Raw genomic sequence first — 18881 nt, 5'->3', positions numbered from 1 at the left:
TTTGTCATCTGGGAGATCACAAACCTAGGTAGCTATTCATCATCACGTCAGGGGACGTGTCGGGCTGCTCCCTGGGAGGCTGTGTTTTATAAACAAACTGATCGGGATCTGTGTAGGAAACGCTGGTCAAAAACAGCAGGCCTGCGCACGTGCGAGAAGTGGAAGAGATGGAAGGAAAAGCAATTATGCCGGGTAGGAGGCACCACGGCGACCACCGTTCTTGCTGGATGATGAGGCCACCGCAGCATCTGGCAAGCCACGCTGTCTGCCGGCTTCCCAAGCCTCAAGCAGACCGTTTCATTCCTAAAACCCACTGATTTCTTTAAATGACAGATGCACAGACAGCACGGGCAACTAAAATGTAACCGCACAAACTTGACTTTTTTCCCAGGCGTCCACTTTTGAGGAAACCCATTCTGAAAGCAGCAAATGTGTCAGACCCAAATGTCCTAACAGCAGCTAAGCTTGTAACATCCATGGGCCTCTACCCTAAAGACCAAAGAGCTGGTTTCTTGCCTAGAGCCATGAAAATTCAATGTTTCTCGCTATAAACTTATCCTTGAATAAGGCATTTGAAGAGCGGTAGTCTGTTAAAATATAATCAAATAAAGCATTGGTTTGTTGATAATATTGGCCTTGAAAAAACACATTTAGTAACTGAGGCTGAAAATTGCTTATTGCCCTATGTCCCCTTCATGTCCTGCAAAGCCATTCACACACCCAGCAAGAGGGGCAATAATGCTTATTTTACAATACTAGAGGCCCAATGCACAAAGATTCCTGCAAGAATGGGCTTTCCTTCCCCTGGCTGCCGGCACCGCCTTTGCTCTGGCCGGAGCCGCCTTTCCACCTTCCCATGCTGCCCAGAAGCCCTGAGCAGCTGGGATGGTGTGGAACATCCGGCCGCTAGGTGCCTGTGTATGCAAATTAACCTGCCATCTTTGTTGTGTTAATTTGCAAACTCACTCCTGATTGGCTGGTGGGCATTGCAAAGGTATGGTCAATTAGCATGTTACTCTTTTATTAGTATAGGTTGTTGAGATCAAATGAGACCTGTAAAACATTATGTAGGTGCTTGACAAGTAGTTAAGCATAACTTTTCTCTTCCCTCTTCTATGCCTTCATACCAAGTTTTTAATTTTTTATTTTGGGGGGGGAGGGGGTGTCTGAAAAATTTTCATGAACAGTTCTGTTCGGACATACCTATATAATTAGAACAACTTATTTTTTAATGTTATTTTTCAATTAAGTTGACATTTAGAACAATTTTTTTAAGAATATGTTTAATACATTATTTAGAATTAATCTTATATTTATTCCTATTTTTTCCTTTTCATTGTTCCAGTAATATCTTTAGCATATGGGTTCTTTTCTTTAAAAAAAAAAAAAATAGGTTACTCTTTGGGTTTAGGAGATTTTTTACATTTTTTTCCAAGAAATGCACAATAATTATTCTTTATGTCACCTCATACTAAGAATTAAAGCTTTTAAAAGCCTTTGTGTAATTACCATAATGCACATGAATAATTTAGGACCCCATTAGTAATGCAAACACGCCTTAGGAGTTAAGGAACGGGCACTTAGCCATAATCCGGGTGTCCCCACGCTCCTTCAGCAAGTCCTGCTCAGCCTCGGCTGGGAGGCCCCGTGCCAACCCGCCAGGGCCCGGTGACACGAGGCCCCAATCCAGAAGCAGGGCCAACCCCGGAGAAAGGCAATCACAGCGGACGGACCTGGGGTCTTGACCTGCCACTTAAGAGTAACTTCATAAATGCGGCTCTTAGGAGCAGCCTGGAGAGAGGCCCTGAAGGGAGAGGGGAGGCAGCTCAGCTGACATCCACGCGTTTATTCTCAGCTGCACGAACAGCCCTTTTCAGGTTACAGAGGCCAACGCTGGCTCAGGAAACAGACGACCGTGCAGAGGACAGGCGATTTTAGGAGGAAGTAGGGTTCGTCTCCACGTGAGGGAGCCTAGGCCCGAAGGGAAGAATCCCAAGCCTCAGAACCACCAAGGCCTAAACCAAATCCCAGTCAGTGCAGCCGCAGGCCCCTGGCTCCACCTGATCTGTTCTCAGCCCAAAGGCCAAGGTCCCGGGAGGGCAGTGTCCCCCAGAGGCCTCTGCAAAGGTAGGCGTGCCGTCTCCTCTCATTCCTACCTAAGTAACTGTTAGCAGGAACAGGAACTAGACTTTCATCATGGTCAGTCTCTCCACCAACTTCATAAGGCCCATCTTCAAAGATGTTCATGTCAAAAAAAGTGTTATTCTTTTGTTCTACGCGAACAATCCCTAAAGGAATGAGATGGTAAAAAACAACAACAAAAAAGTGAAGATGAAAGAAAATAAAACAGGTGGGTCCTAATAAAACATTCCTCATGTTATCACACTAAGTACAGCAAGAAAAGTGAGGAGGAAGAAAAGGCAGAAAAAAGAAATGACTTTTGAGGTTTTGAAGTTAAAAAGTCATGTTCATGTAAATTTTTATGTCAAAGAAAGTTGTTCTAGTAATAAAAAAAAATGCCCCATGCAGTCTCATGAATTATCTTTAAAATGCCATGAAAGTAGATGAAAATGAAAAGTTAACTAAATCTACAGAAAACAATATTTTAAAAATGATATGAACCTGATGATACTTTACATTTTCTATAATCCAAAATTGTTACCTTCTTTACTGTAGTGTAAAATGAAATTAATATTTTGATCTGTTCTTCACTTTAACCAATATTTAACCAATATTCCATTTTTTAAAATCCTTCATTAAAAAGATTTCCTATAAAAAAACCCACTATGTGACTTTTTAAAAAGAGTAACCTTCTAAGTCAGGGTTAATAAAACAACAAGACATGTTTCCCGTAAATTAAAGCATACATAATTCCTGGGTGTTTTTATTGTTTTGTCTTATTATGTACGGCATCTGTTCTTCCTAAAATAAAACTACTTCTAAATTAAATGTGTTGTTTTGATTAGGTCGAAATAACCTGACAAATACCGTTATGTGAAACAGTTGATTGGGGGTGGGGTGGGGGCAAAGGATACTGCTGCCCAAGGTCACATACAGAGTAAGTGTTCTCAAGGATTGTATCTAACAGGAATTTAAAAACGTGGAAGTGTTTTAATGGAAAGGAAAAGTTTTCCTAAGTTTTTCCTGACTAGTGAAAATGTTATAACATAGAATTTACCTTAATAACTTTCTTAAAATGTGGGCCATTCTTCTCCCTCCCCCTTCCCATGTCTCCTTTTACTACATCACAATGATGATTAAACAATACTATTAAACAACTTTTCTGCAAGTTATCTGAAATTATCATCCCAAAATTCCCTAATCTGCCATCTAGCCTTCTAAGTCTATTAGCAAAAGACAGCCTTTTAAGATAGCATATAATGAAAGGAATGTCTATATTAAGACACTGTTATTTGTACATGACAGACTCAATTCTTATCAGTTTTCAGATCACTACCTTAAAATTAAGACTTTCAGCTTCATGAGAGGCAAATATAAAACAGCAATACTACTAACGTTAAACTACTAGTGTTAATTATCATATGCTTACAGAAAAAGTTAGCTACTTGTATTAATGTAAATTGCTAGTGGAGAAAAAAAAATCTCTTAAAACATACACTTGCACCATTGTTTGTTTTTAAAAGTCATATGATTTAGAGATTTTAATATCCTCCCCTACTTCTATAACTTACAAGTACACTATAACACATTTTGTTTTAATTTAAAGTTTACCAAACCTTGGTGCATATAATAGAAATAATATAGTCTAATCTCTATTTCTATAAACACACGTCATACCTTTCCAGTTATAAGTTCCTGGGGCTCCAAATACAATGTAGTGAAAGTCTTTAGTAAAAGTGGCTGCTACACCTTGCTGGCAAGAACCAAACTTTTCATGGCCTCTCAGTCGGCCATCACAGAAACTCCAGTCTCCTCCATCCATCTCATCTTCAATCCTGAGGTTCTGACTCAGGACGTAACACCTTCCAAAGATGTCTCGGGATTCCTGCTTTGTATTAACATGTTGTCTTTTCTCATATCGATGAGCACATGTCTGCAAACAGATGGGATAAAGTAGCCCACACATGTCTACAAACCTTATGGTTTTCATTACAAATGGATACAATTGTCAATACTAAAAAGGATGTTAAACGTGCCCTCATCCTGGGATTGGATCCGAAACCAGTAAATCTTCCCCCAAAGTGTCACTAAGAAGACCTTTATCCAGCCTGTAGAAACCATAGGACTTCTGTCTTATTTTCACCCAAAGGATAATGTCCGATCTGAATACTGAATGCTAATCTGTAACGCGCAGGTAATTTATTTATAAATGTAGCTGTCACATAAACAATGGAAACACCTTATTTCATTTTCTTAATTTAATTGGCTTAATGGCTGTATAAACCTTCACATCAGTATGTTTGTGAAAATAGCCTGTTGCAGAGGAGAGAAACCATGGGCACATTTTCACAGGAATCAGGCAAACATGGCCAAACCAGACATTTTCCTTTTGCCCATACTACTCCCTTATAATCCTACATCCTAATTTATAACCTAAGCTCTGAGATAGCTTATCCTATAAGGCAGAGAGAACTACACTGCTGGGAGAGATGAAATCATCTCTATAGTTTTACAGGGTATTCAAAGCTGCACCCACGCAATACAGGCTGAAGATACTTGACAACATCCAAGTCTATTTCCCATAATACAGCCCTTCAATAGCAAAATTCAACGTCCCGTAAAATGCTCATTTTTTTTCCTCCAAATTCTATATACATTTGTTATAGCAATCGTATTTTGAAGGAGACACAGAAAGATCATCATACTCCAGCCCTGGGGGTCACTTCCAAGGTCACCCAGCATAACCCATCTAACAGACCCTCTCATTTTCGCTACCACTTCTACTTGAAGAAGCTCAGAATAAATCATGGGAGTTTAAAAAATTTGACCTTACTTTCCATGACCATTCCCATATTTTTTTATACCTCATCTATAAAAGCTACATGGTTCCTGGGACCATGTCCAGCTTCTTTTGCTTTTTTTATTCTAAGACCATCTAGAGTTTGAGATATTCAATAGAATTTTGTTAATAAGTTCTTTGAATTTGCATGTTCTAAAGAAAAGCACTGCTGGGCCCCGCTGCGGTCAGCCGGGCACTCAGGCCCGGCGGAAGGAACACGCTCCTCTACTCACCACCACTTTGCCGCCGGGACCCTGGCTCTGGACAGTGACCCCCATCCACTGGTCTTCCTTGCTTTCCGAGGAAGGGTCGGCTGTGGAAAGCAGCACAGGTTACACAGTTAGGACTTCAAAGTGACTCAAACAGGCAATGAACCAATAGATGAACAAACACACAAGAAACGGTTTCTAAATAGCATTGACTCCAAGTGTAACTACTGAGTAAATTCAGCTACTCGGTCCAGAAAAATTACTTCTCATCTTAAGAAAACAGATGGGTGATTGTCGGTAAGACTCTTGCATAAAATTCTTTACACAAAATACATAGGCTTACCAGGTGGCCCTTCACCCTCTGACACCCAGGGTCCCCAGTACAGAGAGGTATTTGAAAATTTAAGACTTCCAGCTTCCAAAATCCAACTACCATCCAAACTAACAGGAAGTGTACGCTTCTCTACACACTCCCAAATCTGCTGCATACAGCATGAGCTGTTCCTTTCTTTACTGGAGACGGGAAGATAAGACCTCAGGTTCCTATTGTATTTTTCTATCGATGCCAAGAAAGAAAGGGGTGTATTTCTTTTCACTCCTTCTGCCCCCCCCCAAAAAAGAAAGAAACCACAAATATCACCATGTGCTCATTTCAGTATCAATTTGAACCTACTTTATGACCTTCTATCCAAATTTTTGCCCTTCCTCAATGCGGAGCATGGCAGGCAACAATTTTCAATCTGGAATCGTTACAAAACTATGGAAACTAAACAACTTCAAGTAGACAGAAGGGAAATGCCAAAATGTTAAATAAAAAGCGATTCTGTCTACATTACCAGTGGGTTTTCTTTTTTAAAAATATATTTTATTGATTTTTTTACAGAGAGGAAGGGAGAGGGATAGAGAGTTAGAAACATCGATGAGAGAGAAACATCGATCAGCTGCCTCCTGCACACCCCCTACTGGGGATGTGCCCGCAACCAAGGTACATGCCCTTGACCGGAATCAAACCTGGGACCCTTCAGTCCGCAGGCCGACGCTCTATCCACTGAGCCAAACCGGTTAGGGCGCCAGTGGGGTTTCTTTATAGGTCGCTGCCATTTACAAGTTTCCCATAATAAACATGTATTATTTTCTAATAAGAAAAAAGGTCATCTCTAAAAGATGAAAAAGCATGAGAAGAACATAAAAATAACACATGAATCTGCAAATCTACTCAGACCACGTATGTCACATTAGGTTTGGTTGGAGCTTCTCAGTCGCTAATAATTGCTCTGCCCAACATACAGTCCTCACAAACAAGCCCCGACCTGAGACAGGAGGGCAAAATTTACCCATGTTGGTCAGCTCTCATTTCAGAGATCTGAAATTTAAATCGGCTTTCTCCCAAGTACTTAACAGCAAGTGAGAACTTTTGGCTGCTACGTACAAGACATGCACATTCAATTCTCTTCCCTGCTCTGAATTCAGCTTTTCAACAGCCTCCTGTAGAACTCGAACACGTCACTAGGTGGCAGCATCAATACACCGTATCAGGGCTAGGAGGAGCAGCCATACTGAGCGCCTCCATGGGACTTAGAAAATAGTAAATGTTTTCAGGGCAAACAAGAAACAGTTAAGGCTGATGCAATTAAAAGTGGCCCTCTCTCCAAGAATGCATGCTGGTCCCCCTTTCCTTCCTCATGGAAAGGGCAAGTGGGGTACCGAGGAGCTGGCCCAGGGAACACTGAGCGAGCACAGAACGCACCATCGTTGTCAAATTCAATCCGTGTGCACGGGTCCCGAGAGGTGATGTCGCAGCTGTACAAGCCTCCTGTCCGGTTGGCCCTCTGCAGCGGAAGGGCCACTGCCCGAGGGGCCCCCACCAGCAACCTGTGGACAAAACAGAGAATTGGAGCTGTGAGTTTAATACATCTCAAGGAGCCCTAGCCGGTTTGGCTCAGTGGAGAGAGTGGCGGCCTGCAGACTGAAGGGTTCCAGGTTCGATTCCGGCCAAGGGCACATGCCTGGGTTACGGGCTTGATCCCCAGTAGGGGGTGAGCCAGAGGCAGCTGATCAATGATTCTCATCATTGATGTTTCTATCTCTCTATCCCTATCCCTTCCTCTCTAAAATCAATAAAAATATTTTTTAAAAAAATACATCTCAATGAGTCAGTACCGAGATATTGGGCTTATCCTTTGTCAAGGAGCCCACTAAGTCTCTGCAGCTTAGGCAGGGAGGGGGAGCAAAGGCAGAGTCCTGTGACCACAACACATACACATGCAACTCCTACGCAAGTCAAGCCCAAGGAGAGGGGCTGTGGAGACCAAACAAACAATCCGTCCATCTCTAGGAGCAGCAGCCCGCTCCCGAGTACGATCCGTTTGTTCTAAAAGACACTTGTCGTAGAACAGGACCCCTTCACCTACGCCAAGGACATCCTATGGAACTCAACAGACAACACCAACAGTCTCACAATGGAAGGGGGGAAACGGTCACATTCAACACAACAAGTGACAGAAAATGTCAGTTTCTAATACGTACTGTGCCTTCCTGCGGTATTTTTCAAAGGTAATTTTTACTATGCCCTAGATTTCAGCTTCTATATTGTTAAGTGAGTTAAACCAGAAAGCTATTAGATTGGCGGGGTTCTAATGTCACGGTGGCCTACGTGAGGGAAAAAAAAATGTAAGCTTGTAAATGTCAAGGTTACCAAATCAAACCCTAAGGACAACCAATCACAAACAGCCAACGAGGCTTTAATCTATATTTGATCAAGTACTTCCCTTTCTTTGCTTCCTTGCTTTGTCTGTATCAATCTTTCCCCCACTCCTATTGGTGGAGCACTCCTAACCTCTTCCATTTTGGCGATGTGAACCCATTTTTGCTCAAATAAACTTGTAAAAATTTTAATATGCACCAGTTTATTTTTTAACAATACTGATTTAGCACCTAACCCTTTGCCCAAGATAAAACTCAATGAATTCCTCTCTTTTGCATTTGTTGGCCTCTTTCCCCATCAATTCTTACTAATCTTGGCAATCTTACCATCTCCGACAAAATCCTCCACTATCGCCCCATCAGTCTTGCACAAAGGATTCAGGGAGGGTCTGGGTGGTTCTGTGTATGCACTAGACATCGTAATATTGCTTCTTTCTTCCCACCGTGTTCTTGCTATCTCCTCTAAGAGGGGCCCCTCACCCAGACACACAATCCTCAAAATCTCACTGTTTCACAGCCAGGAGGGATCCTTGGAGACCCACCGCCTTTCTGCCGGGTTCCTTTTGCTAATGCTCTTTACTCACCAGCAGTTTTACCATCTTTGGGATCTGGCTGACTGGTGGGGACAAATGCTTCAAGAAAGAACACACACCTGACTGGACCGAGAGAAATGAGGCTGGGACTGAGGAAAAAGAGCCGAAAAAAACGAATACGAACAAACCACAAATTCCCCCAAACAGAAAACAAGCCACCCCCGGCCTTCAAGAAATCCACAAACCTTGGACACAGAAGCAAAAGAAATCAACCCACAAACCAAACATCCCCTACCACCACCTCTGCCTCTGCTGTGAACCCACTGAAGGATTTAATGAATTTGTTTTTTAAATCAATGCAATGCAGTGGGTGCAACAGGTAGAAAATGCACTCGGAAAAGAGGGGAACCAGGCTGTGCCCAGGCAGAGCCAGTGAAGCAGGGTCTTACAGAGCGAGTGAGGCTCGACTCATGTGGGAACACGCATCCCTAACACCATCGTCCCTCCCAGGTCCCTGCGTGGTGGCCCAGTCAGCCGCCACCTCCAATCCTCCCTACCCTTTGAAGGGATAAAACCAATCACACCAAAGTCCAGAACTGGAACTGAGTCTGAGCAGGACCGAGGCAGAGTCCTTGGTGCCTGGAACGTCTTAGCAAAGGCAAGGCCAAGAGCCACAGGGGTCTCCATGGAGCCGCCCCACACCTATGCCATTCATGTCCATGATCCCAGGAGCTCTGTCAAATAGCTGAGAGGTGAACTGGCCTGGACTGTGAGCAAACAAGCTCAACTACCTGGCAGCTGTGGGGATGGAACCCTGTCCCAGGTCCTGGCAGGGATATGCACGGTGTGGGGGTCAGAATCACAGAGCCATGAGGGGTGAGCACTGGAAGCACAGAGAGCACACCCAGCCTCTGGCTATCCGGATGGAGAACGGGGAGACCTGTGGAAGGAGGGCGAGTGCTCTGCCTTAAGATCTCACTAGTTGGGAGCCAAGACAAAAATGACTTTGGAGCAATCGCTTCCTCGGAAATAGAACGCAGGACGTTGAGGCATTTACCACCCGCTGAAAGGGCAAACCCTACCCAGATGAAACACTGAAATGAGACCTGCACTGTATGCAAGACTCAATGCGGGAAGGCAGCGCCACAGCACGACTGCAGTGGGTGGGGTGAAGATCGGGGAAGAGATTTCCTGTAAAGGCAACCAACTCCGACCGGAAGGCTAGCAGGAGCAGCCCAGAGTTCCAAGATTATTACTGTGTCTCCTCTGACCACCTCCTCTCCTCCTCGTCCACGCCCAAAGGAGGCCGGCAACCTACCTGGGGCAGGTACGGGGCCTGTTGTTTCCTGTGTACTGTACTTGCTCATTCCTTCGCTTATTCATTCCACAAACACTCAACAGCCTCCTAGGACGCATGAGGACTCATCCCCTCCCCTTCCTGCCAAGATGTCCCTGGTGGAGCCTGAGCCATAAGCTGGTCACTCAACCACAGGAAGGTAGAGGAAAGGCGAGGGCGGAGCAGAGTGCTGTGTGCAGCCAGAGGAGGGCGCCGAAGCCTGCCTGGGAGGAAGGTACCGCCCAGAGGTGACAGTGGCACTGGAGGGGCCAGGTGAGGAGCATGGAGCCAGAGGGAAAGCCGGGAGGGAAGGAGCCAGAGGAACAGGGGTGATGAGATGGAGCCCGCGGAGCCCCACACTTCCGCTGCCTGCTGTGCCCTGCAGGAGACAGGTGCTTCCTTGCATCGTGTTGTTTAAAAAGCTGCAGAGATTGTTCCGTTTACAGAGCAGCACTTCCTCCAGCCCCTTTTCTCTTGGCTGTGTCCTAGGGTTTCTCCCTACTTGGTACACCTCCATCTTCCACGGAGTCCCTTACCCTTGTGGCTAAGGCGCCAGTTGGGATGGAAGAAGGCAGGGGTGCTCTGTGACCTCAGGCCCAGGCAGCCAAAGGAGGAAAAGGAGACACTCATGGGGGAAGGGGGTGGGGGAGGGCTTAAGTCAGATAAAATCAGAGTCATGGAAAAGGTAAGGAAGCACCTTAACGGGAGAACACAGTCACCCCAACCAAACTCAGCAATTGGCAGGTGCCTTCATCCTCGAGGTGAAGCTAAAGCTGCCCTCTCTGGTTCAGGAAAAAGGCAAACTCTTCCTTCTGCTTAGAACCAGCCTGCACCACAGGAGGACACAGCCATTAGCTGAGGCTGCGTCTGGCAAGAACAAATCGAAAACAGAGCTGTGTCCAGTCAATGGCACGGTCCCCGGTGCAACCCATCTACTTCCTCCCCCCAGTCCTCCAGGACCCTGGTCTACGCCGTTCGGAACAAAACCAGCTCCTGAGCCAGCAGGGAGGGCGTGGCTCCCGGAGGGACAGTCTGCATCCAGGGGACCCCCGGGCCACACCAAAACCCCGTTTCTGCTCAAACCCCAGCTTTCTCCCCTTTGCCCCCAAAGCCCTTTGATGCTGGATCCCGAGTGAGCAGCAGGCATCTCTGGGCACCCGCGGAAGATACCCACAGCAGCTCCTGGCACCCGGGCAGCAGCTGCCGGCGGTTCAGCTCACTTCTCTAAGGAATCACAGCAATAGCAGCTGCGCTTAGCACTGACCCACCCAGCACGTATGGAGGAATCCAGAACTCCAGTAACAACCCACGTTCAGAGCGACAGGGGCTAAGCCATATAAATTATGGCCTCCAATGGGAAGTAGTGGAAATGAACAGAGCAGCGTCTAAGAAGCCTATTTCCATGTCAGGTCCAAAGGAAAACTGCATCAAGGAAGGATAAGAATCTGGGTTTGAACGAAGGTAGTTTTAGATACCAAAGGAACAGGAAAAATTATTTCTGAAATTGCTTTCCACAGGGCAGTGGACAATGACCTCCACTATTTTAAAGCCGTGCTGACATCAAAGCTGCCTGGGGATTCCAACATATTGAAAACCCACATTTAGAAGACAGAACAAGCCCTCGCTGGTTCGGCTCCGTGGACAGAGCGTCGGCCAGCAGACTGAAGGGCCCTGGGTTCACCTCCAGTCAAGGGCATGTACCTGGGTTGCAGGCTCCATCTCTGGCCCTGGTCAGGGCACATGCAGGAGGTAACCAGTCAATGTGTCTCACATCGGTGTTTCTCTCTCTGTGTCTGCCCCTTCCTTCCACTCTCTCTAAAAATCAGTGGAAAAAATATCCTCGAGTGAGGATTAACAAAAGTAAAAATAAAAAATAGAATACAGGACAAAACTGATGAGGAATAAAATTTGAAATAGTAAAATGCAATGTAGAAGGCTAACTACACAAGTGAGACTGTAACTGAGAATATGATATAAAGTCAAGTCTTTGAGTCTAGATCAGAATTCTCGGTACAAAGATTCAGGATTCCCTATCATGCGATTAGCCACAAGGTTATTTCAACAAACTTCTTCAAATAAGCCACACTCCTGTTTCCTATAGTCAAGTTCTTACCCAATGAGCAGACTTTTATATAACTACTTCAACCAAAAGTCTTAAATACTGGGGCACTTTCCGAACGCTGGGGACAATAGCAGCTTTGCTTCATTGTTTTTGGCAATAATTCATTTCCTCAAGGATTAAAGATCCTGCCTCGAGCCATGCAACTTTGTCTCAGGAAACATGAAATATTGCTTCATTAGAACAAGGACACTATTATTGCTTAATTTAAAACACAGCCTTCTTAGTTTGTCCAAATTAAGCCTTGAAAGATTAGAAGATGGCATTAACCATTTCATCAACTGTTACTTCGTCATTTAAACCCATCTCCAAAGTTAGTTATTTTTAATTTTTGTTAAAGTAAAAAAATACAAATAAAAAAGAAAACTTGCAATGGAAAGCAACTGATTCCAAACGCATCCCAAGCCCCACTCTCTGGGCAAAGTTTTTTGGTGTTTTGTTTAAATTTCTGAATTTGTTTTTAACTCTAGATATTTATACATTTATTTCTTGATATATCAGCTTTAAGCAATACTTGTTGGCCCCACAATATGAAAAGAATTTAAACTACTTGCTATTTTGTCTATGTTTAATAACTAAATTACTTTAGTTCTTCTACTTGCTACCCTTTAAGTTTTAAATAATTTATGTTAACCTCTACTTTTCCCTTCATCAACTTCTAACACAACCTCTCCATTCCCCAGGCGGTGACATGACGCTATCAGCAATCTAACCCTTTCTCCCAAACTTTCCTCTTGGTTTCTCCTATACTTTTACATTATTATCAGAGCCATTACCACTTACATTTTGTCATGTAACCACCATTCGGTCATCTGCTCTTTGAACGCCCACAGGTAAATATAATTCGGTGCTGAACCAAACTGCACTGAAATGATCCTCTATCTGAAACCAGTATCAGAAGCCCTTGACCTCAAAGGAAGCCGTTCCTAGCATCAAGGTCAGACTTATCTTACATTCTATCAACTGGCGTACTTCGCATTTGGACCATGACTTTTGCTTTTCTTGGCTTCCCCTTCTCATTGCCTTTCCTTCTCCTTGCATTGTTTATTCTAGCCTCGGTCTTTCCTACGCTCCCAGCCATACCTGCATGGAATTGGGACCTCCCTTGCCCCAGTTTCCTTCTCAGAGCCCTTGCACTCCTGCTACCACCCAGACTGCTCCTCTAGCCTGCTGCACGGGGTCCTCCTGGGACTTCCCTCCCTGCCCTCCTGGGTTCCCACATTTTCCTCTTATTTGAATTACTTTCTTAAATAGCATCCTAAGGAACACTATATGAGAGGTAAACTGAGTCCCTGCATAGCCAAAAATGTCATTATCCCACTCTCCCCAGTGAGATAGTCTGGGTGTAGGACACTAGGGAAAAACATTTTCTTTGATGTTAACACTCTATTCTAGTATCCAGCGATGCCAATAAAAATTCTGATGTAAGTCCAATTTTCATTTCTTTGAGGGTGACTTTGAGGCTCTCCACTTTGCCCTAGGTGTTCTGAACAGCAGGGCAGTGTCTGCGTGGGAGCCTTTATTCGCTCACTGGGCACTGTGTGGCCTCTCTCAGTCTATAGACTCAGTACATCACTTCCCAGGAAACACCCACCCTGCATTGATCATTTCCCTCATCCCATTATCTTTGGATGAATCTACCTTCTCTCTCTTTTTCTTGCCCTCTCTGTGGTTCTGAGATTTTTCAACTTTATTTCCCAGTACTTCTATTTTAAATTTCAATTAAATTTAAATCCAATAAAAATGTAAATGTCAGCACTTACAATCTCCAAAAGCTTTTTATTCTGATTGTGCCATTCACATAATGCATTCTATTCTTATTTTGTGAATTTAGTATGTTCTCAAAGTTCTGAGTATTTTAGTATGTTACCTAGAGGTCTCTCCTCCCCAGTTCTCTTCCTGTCCCTGGGTCATCTGTTTCTTCCCCTTTTCTGCTTGCTGCCAGCTCTAGTCCTTGTTCTCCTGTTGGCTGTTGTACGGAAAGGCCCCTTTCTGGCTGGGTCTCAGCAGGGCAGGAGTTCTGAAAGGGCACTCTGGGAGGCGCCTGCTGCCGAGGGTTTTCACTTCGGGCTCAGTGGGTAGGGAGCTGTTGTCAGACTGCCCGCCACTCCTCTAACGCTGAGGGAGGAAGGCTTCGTCCTTGGGGTGCCAGCACTCACACTAGGAGCCCTACCCTTTTTGAGAACAATGTCACGGCCTCCCTCGCCTCTTCTACAGGAATCCATTCTTTTTTACTTTTAATTGAGTTATAACTGACTTAAGCTTTGTAAAACATGCACATGTCAACATTTCCATCCCTCTCCCTGCCAGAGAAGTGCTATGGTTTTTGTTTTGTCTCTGGCTAGAATTGTAAATGCCAGCAGCCTGCACTCTGCAGAGTTCGTGGGGGAGGGTGTCACGTGGGGCCTGTGGACCGCCACAGAGACCTTCCGTCCCAGAGCCACGCCTCCTTCCCAGTCCCCGCCTCCCTGAGGACCCCCCTCCTTTCTCAGTCCCCTCCTGATTGGGACTCCTTCATTTAGTAAGGTCAAAGCAGAGCCGGCCCATCTCCCAGCCACTACGGAGCCCTGAGGAGCCTGGAGGCAAGTACACCCAGAGTACCATCTGGAACCCCAAGTCAAAATCCAATTTCTTGAAGGGACCAGATTTTCCTCGCAGCCTCGTTCCCCCACAGCTGAAGGTGAATGTCCTTCCCAGCTGTTACCACATCTCTTCAGCATTGCTACCACCCCTCATACGCCAGGTGCAGGCCTACACACGTAAGACTCCTTCCACAGGAAAAAATCCAAAGAAGCTGTGCTGTTTTGCCACTGTGTGTATTTAGACTTTTAGGATGTAGATGAAATAGCTGACTGACAACATCTGATCATTTACATAAAAGTGTAAAATAACATTATATTAAACGTTCACTTGAAATAGCTTTATTTATATTTCATGGAGTGATTTTATTCAAACTTCCTGTGTTTCTTTGACATTACTTCCTAAAAGCAATGTCTGAGCCAGTTTTCCAGAGCACTTCCAGGACATGTTCAAGTTTATAACAATATCCAAGACGTGCAATCAGGATGTCAAGTCCTGAAGAATCGTTACTAAACGGAGGCAAAGAAATTTAGGCTCACTTCTTTAAATCAATTTATTTCATTTAAAATATTTTAAAACCAAATTTAACCTCTTTCCGCATTACAACTGATTATGGTCCTTTTAGGCTAATGTGTTTATAACAAACAGAACTTTGTGGTTCACAATAAAGTAATCAAGAGGGCAGCTGTCACAGGAGAATGGTTTTATAAGGCTTAGATATAAGGCAGAATCGTTTTGGGGTGAAAAGAAACCTTGCCTTATATTCAAGGGTGTACAGAAAACAGCTCTTCAATGAAGACCCCCAGATCGGAGAACATGGCGCTTTGGACAGACATCGTGAGACAGGCCCTGGGCCACGCCTTCTCTCCTGGAAGCTCTGGGCTCAAGGCTCCAGCCAGGCTGACCATACATACAAACTCCCCAGGTCAGTCCTGGCTCACACCTTTGTCCTGGGGGCCCCCCTTCATTCTCAAAAAACGCTCGTGTATGGAAGACACATTACACCGTCACCCCAGCCTCAGATATAAAGCTGGCAAAGGAACTGACTCATGCAGCCGCTTGAGTGTCATGATGCCCTGCTTGGCATTCCAATGGAGTGGCCGGAGTTGGCCGTGGTTTCACAGGCACTGTGAGTGCTTCGGCCTGGGAGGCCCTGTGCTCAACCTCCACATGAGCAGCTTGCCTGGTCACCAAGCTCCACCGGCTTTATGAGAGCCCGCCTCCCCAACCAGGTGGCTCTCCAGTTGTCCACGGACAGCAGCCCGGTCCCTCCTCCGGCTGGAGAGCGAAGTGCCTGCTTTCCCAGGGACAGTGGCCAAGAGGGAACGCCACGCCCTTCCACCATCCCCTGGCCACCAGCAGCACACCTGGCAGCCTGGCTGGATGGCGGAGGGGTTCTGCCCTTTCCTCCCCTCCCTGCTCCACCTGGTGAAGAGAGGGAGAGGAGGCATTAAAGCTTGTTTGCGCTCTCACCCAAACTGTGCACCTCTGCCTGTGCCAAGCTCCTCTCAGGGGAGAGAGGGCCTGGCCTGATTCTCTCTTCTCTCGCCTCTGCAACCAGAAACTCAGTTAAAATAATAATAATAATTGTGTGTGTGTGTGTGTGTGTGTGTGTGTGTGTGTGTGTATATAGTATCAGTTTACAGTTATGAAGTGACTATTTTCCTTATTTTGGTGACTGGTTATTTGGAGATGGAAGAAATACACCTGAGACCTCTGCATTCACCAATATTGATACCCAGCGGTCCTGAGCATTAGTAAATATTACTGCGCCCTGGCATCTGTTTGGGCAGATCTGCTGCCCACCGCCCCCCACCCACTACCTGGTGTCCTGAAGGAGCGCAAGGAGTCCACTTTGATCTCATCTGAGCCCCCAATTTTAGAGAAACAAGGATGATGGTTTATAAAGGACCTGCCCAGGTCACAGTGAATTACGTGGCCTGCATTATCGCCTTAATAATCAAAACAATTAACCACCTGCAAAGAACTAGTAGGAGGAGAAAGATGGACAAGAAAACTGACTATATTCCACCTCTTTCTGAATCAAACGAAAATGATATTTCATTGTATCGTTTGAGAGGACTCCCCAGAATGTCAAATTCCTCCACAGTCTCAGCACCAGGACTCTTCACTGCACCCCCAGGTGGCTGCTCCTCAGGCAGCCCAATGTTCTTTTTCACAAGAAGGGCAGCAAGTGAGCCAACTATGACACTCTGTAATTACAAGTCCTTCACATGCACTTTTATTCAGGTATGTCTCAGCAATTTAGAGACGAATAAACCAAGGCTCAGACATTACCTGACACGGGTAGGACTTCAAGCCCAATACCCTTCCCAATACAACTGGTAGCCATCCCTCCTCCGCCATCTAGCCACACCCCAGCCATCTACCATCAGTGGCCCCAACTCTCCTCACTTCCGGGCACACAAAGGCCTGGCTTGGTGCCTTTGTTCACTGTGCTTCCTGCCATCCTGCCCCCACCTCACGGGAGCTCTTCTCACCAACAATTTCCAAACTCCAGCTCCAGGCTTTCCATACGAATTTGCCTTCAAGACCCTGAGCTCAACTTTCACTTTTTCCAAAGTAAACTTGCCTGGACAAGGCTTTCTCCCAGCTCCACTTTAGTGGGCTATAAACTCCTTGAGGGCAGAAAAGTAGTCCTATTTTTTTTTTTTTTTTTTTGTAACCTCAAGGGTGTTTGGCCAAGAAAATGCAAAACCTATCTAACTCTACAAACTGGCTGATCCAGTTGGGCAAGTACGAGTTACAATTCACAGGGAACAAATCTGCTTCCCTCCTAGCCTTGAGCTTTCACATCCAGAACTCTGATTTTTCTCTATGAATTATAAATCTCACTTTCCAAAGACTAGATTTCTAATAACCTTCCGAGAAATCACACAATAAAAAACAGATCCCCTACCTGCAAGTGAAGGCAAACCACCTGTCATTGCTAGCAATACCCTGGCAGCTCTCCTCTCCCTGCTCTTAGATCAGGCACTCTGCTCTAAGCCTATTGGGAAGTAGACACTATTCCCACCACCCACTTCACAAATGTGGACGCAGGTTCAGAGGACAAGCCACGTGCCCAAGGTCACACAGATGGTAAGTGACGAAACAGAAGCTGTGCCCTGCACTCCCTGATCTTACTCTAAACCACAAAACCCACACTCTCCTTTCTGCTTGTTTGGACAAAAACATGACTAAAGCACTTTGATCTACCCACCTTTTAGAAAGAGTATCTTTGGCCCTGGTGGGTGTGGCTCAGTTGGTTGGAGCTTCGTCCCTGATGCACCAAAGGGTCGCCAGTTCGATTCCCAGTCAGGGCACACGCTCAAATTATGCATTTGATCCCAGGTCGAGCACATATGAGAGGCAACCGATTGATGTTTCTCTCTCTCATGGATGCTTCTCTCTTTCTCTCTACCTCTCCGTTTCTCTCTCTGAAATTAGGGAAAACATCCTCAGGCAATGATTTATTTTTTTAAGTATATTACAAGAACGTGGTTGGTTCTAATTAAGGTCTATGGGTTTGAGATACATGCCACAGGGGCCCAAAAAATCCTTGTTGCCTTTAGCTGTATCAAAAATCAGCAAGTTTTGTTCTGGCCTTTCCAGAATTTCACACACACACACACACACACACACACACACACACACACACACACAAAAAAAAACACACATTTTTTCCTGACTCTTTGGAGAAACATGCCAGAACTGAATCCAGTTTCCAGTGACTATGAGACTCCTGTTGGAGCCTGAGGGTTCCAGTTCTTACCTGACTTGGTACATTTTACTACAGGTGTGTCTCTGACCAAGAACAAGGGAACTCATGCAATAAAGGAACACCCAAAGCAGATCATGTTTTATTATCCACAACATTCAACTCCTCCTCCAGTTCAGAAATCTCTACCATCAACCAGAAAAGAAAAATAAAGATGTGAAATCATGGCATCCATCTCAACCATTTAAATGGAATACCAACACGGGTGGTCAGATCAGCAAAGTGGAGAAGGCAGTGAGGAAGGAATTCTGGTTCTATTCCTGGCATGACTTTTGGGTATGACCTTGGTTCAAAACTTGCTTCTAACTTCTTAAAAATAAAGACTTAAATAATCTCAATGAATGAATGCCATTAGCACCCAACACGGTAAAATTACAATATATCCTGGCCTACATTTTAAATGGCCAAGAATTGTACCTCAATTCCACACAAATTTATAACATATAGGTATAAATATAGAACCAGCTCATTTTCAGAATAAAATTATTGGCTGAAATAGCTGACCACGCAACTCATACCGGTAAGACATCACTCAGCTGCAATAAAAATGCTGCTATCTACTGCCGTAAAGAAAGGAAAAATGAAAGTCTCTAAGCAACCCTGTTCTTTCAGTTTCACAAAGCAGCTGCCAAGATCTTGTTAAAATGTGGCCTTTAGTCA

At 44.9% G+C, this 18881-nt stretch overlaps 1 protein-coding gene across 3 annotated transcripts in view; it reads right to left on the bottom strand.

Annotated features, from left to right (window-relative positions):
* The window catches only part of ITGA6 (integrin subunit alpha 6), a 67681-nt gene that overhangs the window by 30446 nt on the left and 18354 nt on the right, over positions 1-18881 (bottom strand). For 2 of the 3 annotated variants that reach the window (XM_008138557.3, XM_008138558.3), the window contains exons 2-5: positions 6917-7041; positions 5194-5273; positions 3799-4054; positions 2157-2288 (exon numbers count right to left, since the gene is read on the bottom strand). In XM_008138557.3, the coding sequence (XP_008136779.2) occupies positions 2157-2288; positions 3799-4054; positions 5194-5273; positions 6917-7041 (593 nt within the window). Of the gene's footprint in view, positions 1-24; positions 142-2156; positions 2289-3798; positions 4055-5193; positions 5274-6916; positions 7042-18881 lie in introns of all 3 variants that reach the window. The other variant, XM_028140961.2, reaches the window with a different exon arrangement.

Source organism: Eptesicus fuscus, chromosome 11 (genome assembly GCF_027574615.1).
Source record: "Eptesicus fuscus isolate TK198812 chromosome 11, DD_ASM_mEF_20220401, whole genome shotgun sequence".
Classification (NCBI taxonomy): domain Eukaryota; kingdom Metazoa; phylum Chordata; class Mammalia; order Chiroptera; family Vespertilionidae; genus Eptesicus; species Eptesicus fuscus.
The sequence above is the reverse complement of the archived record's forward strand: the minus strand, read 5'-3'. Positions and strand labels throughout refer to the sequence as shown.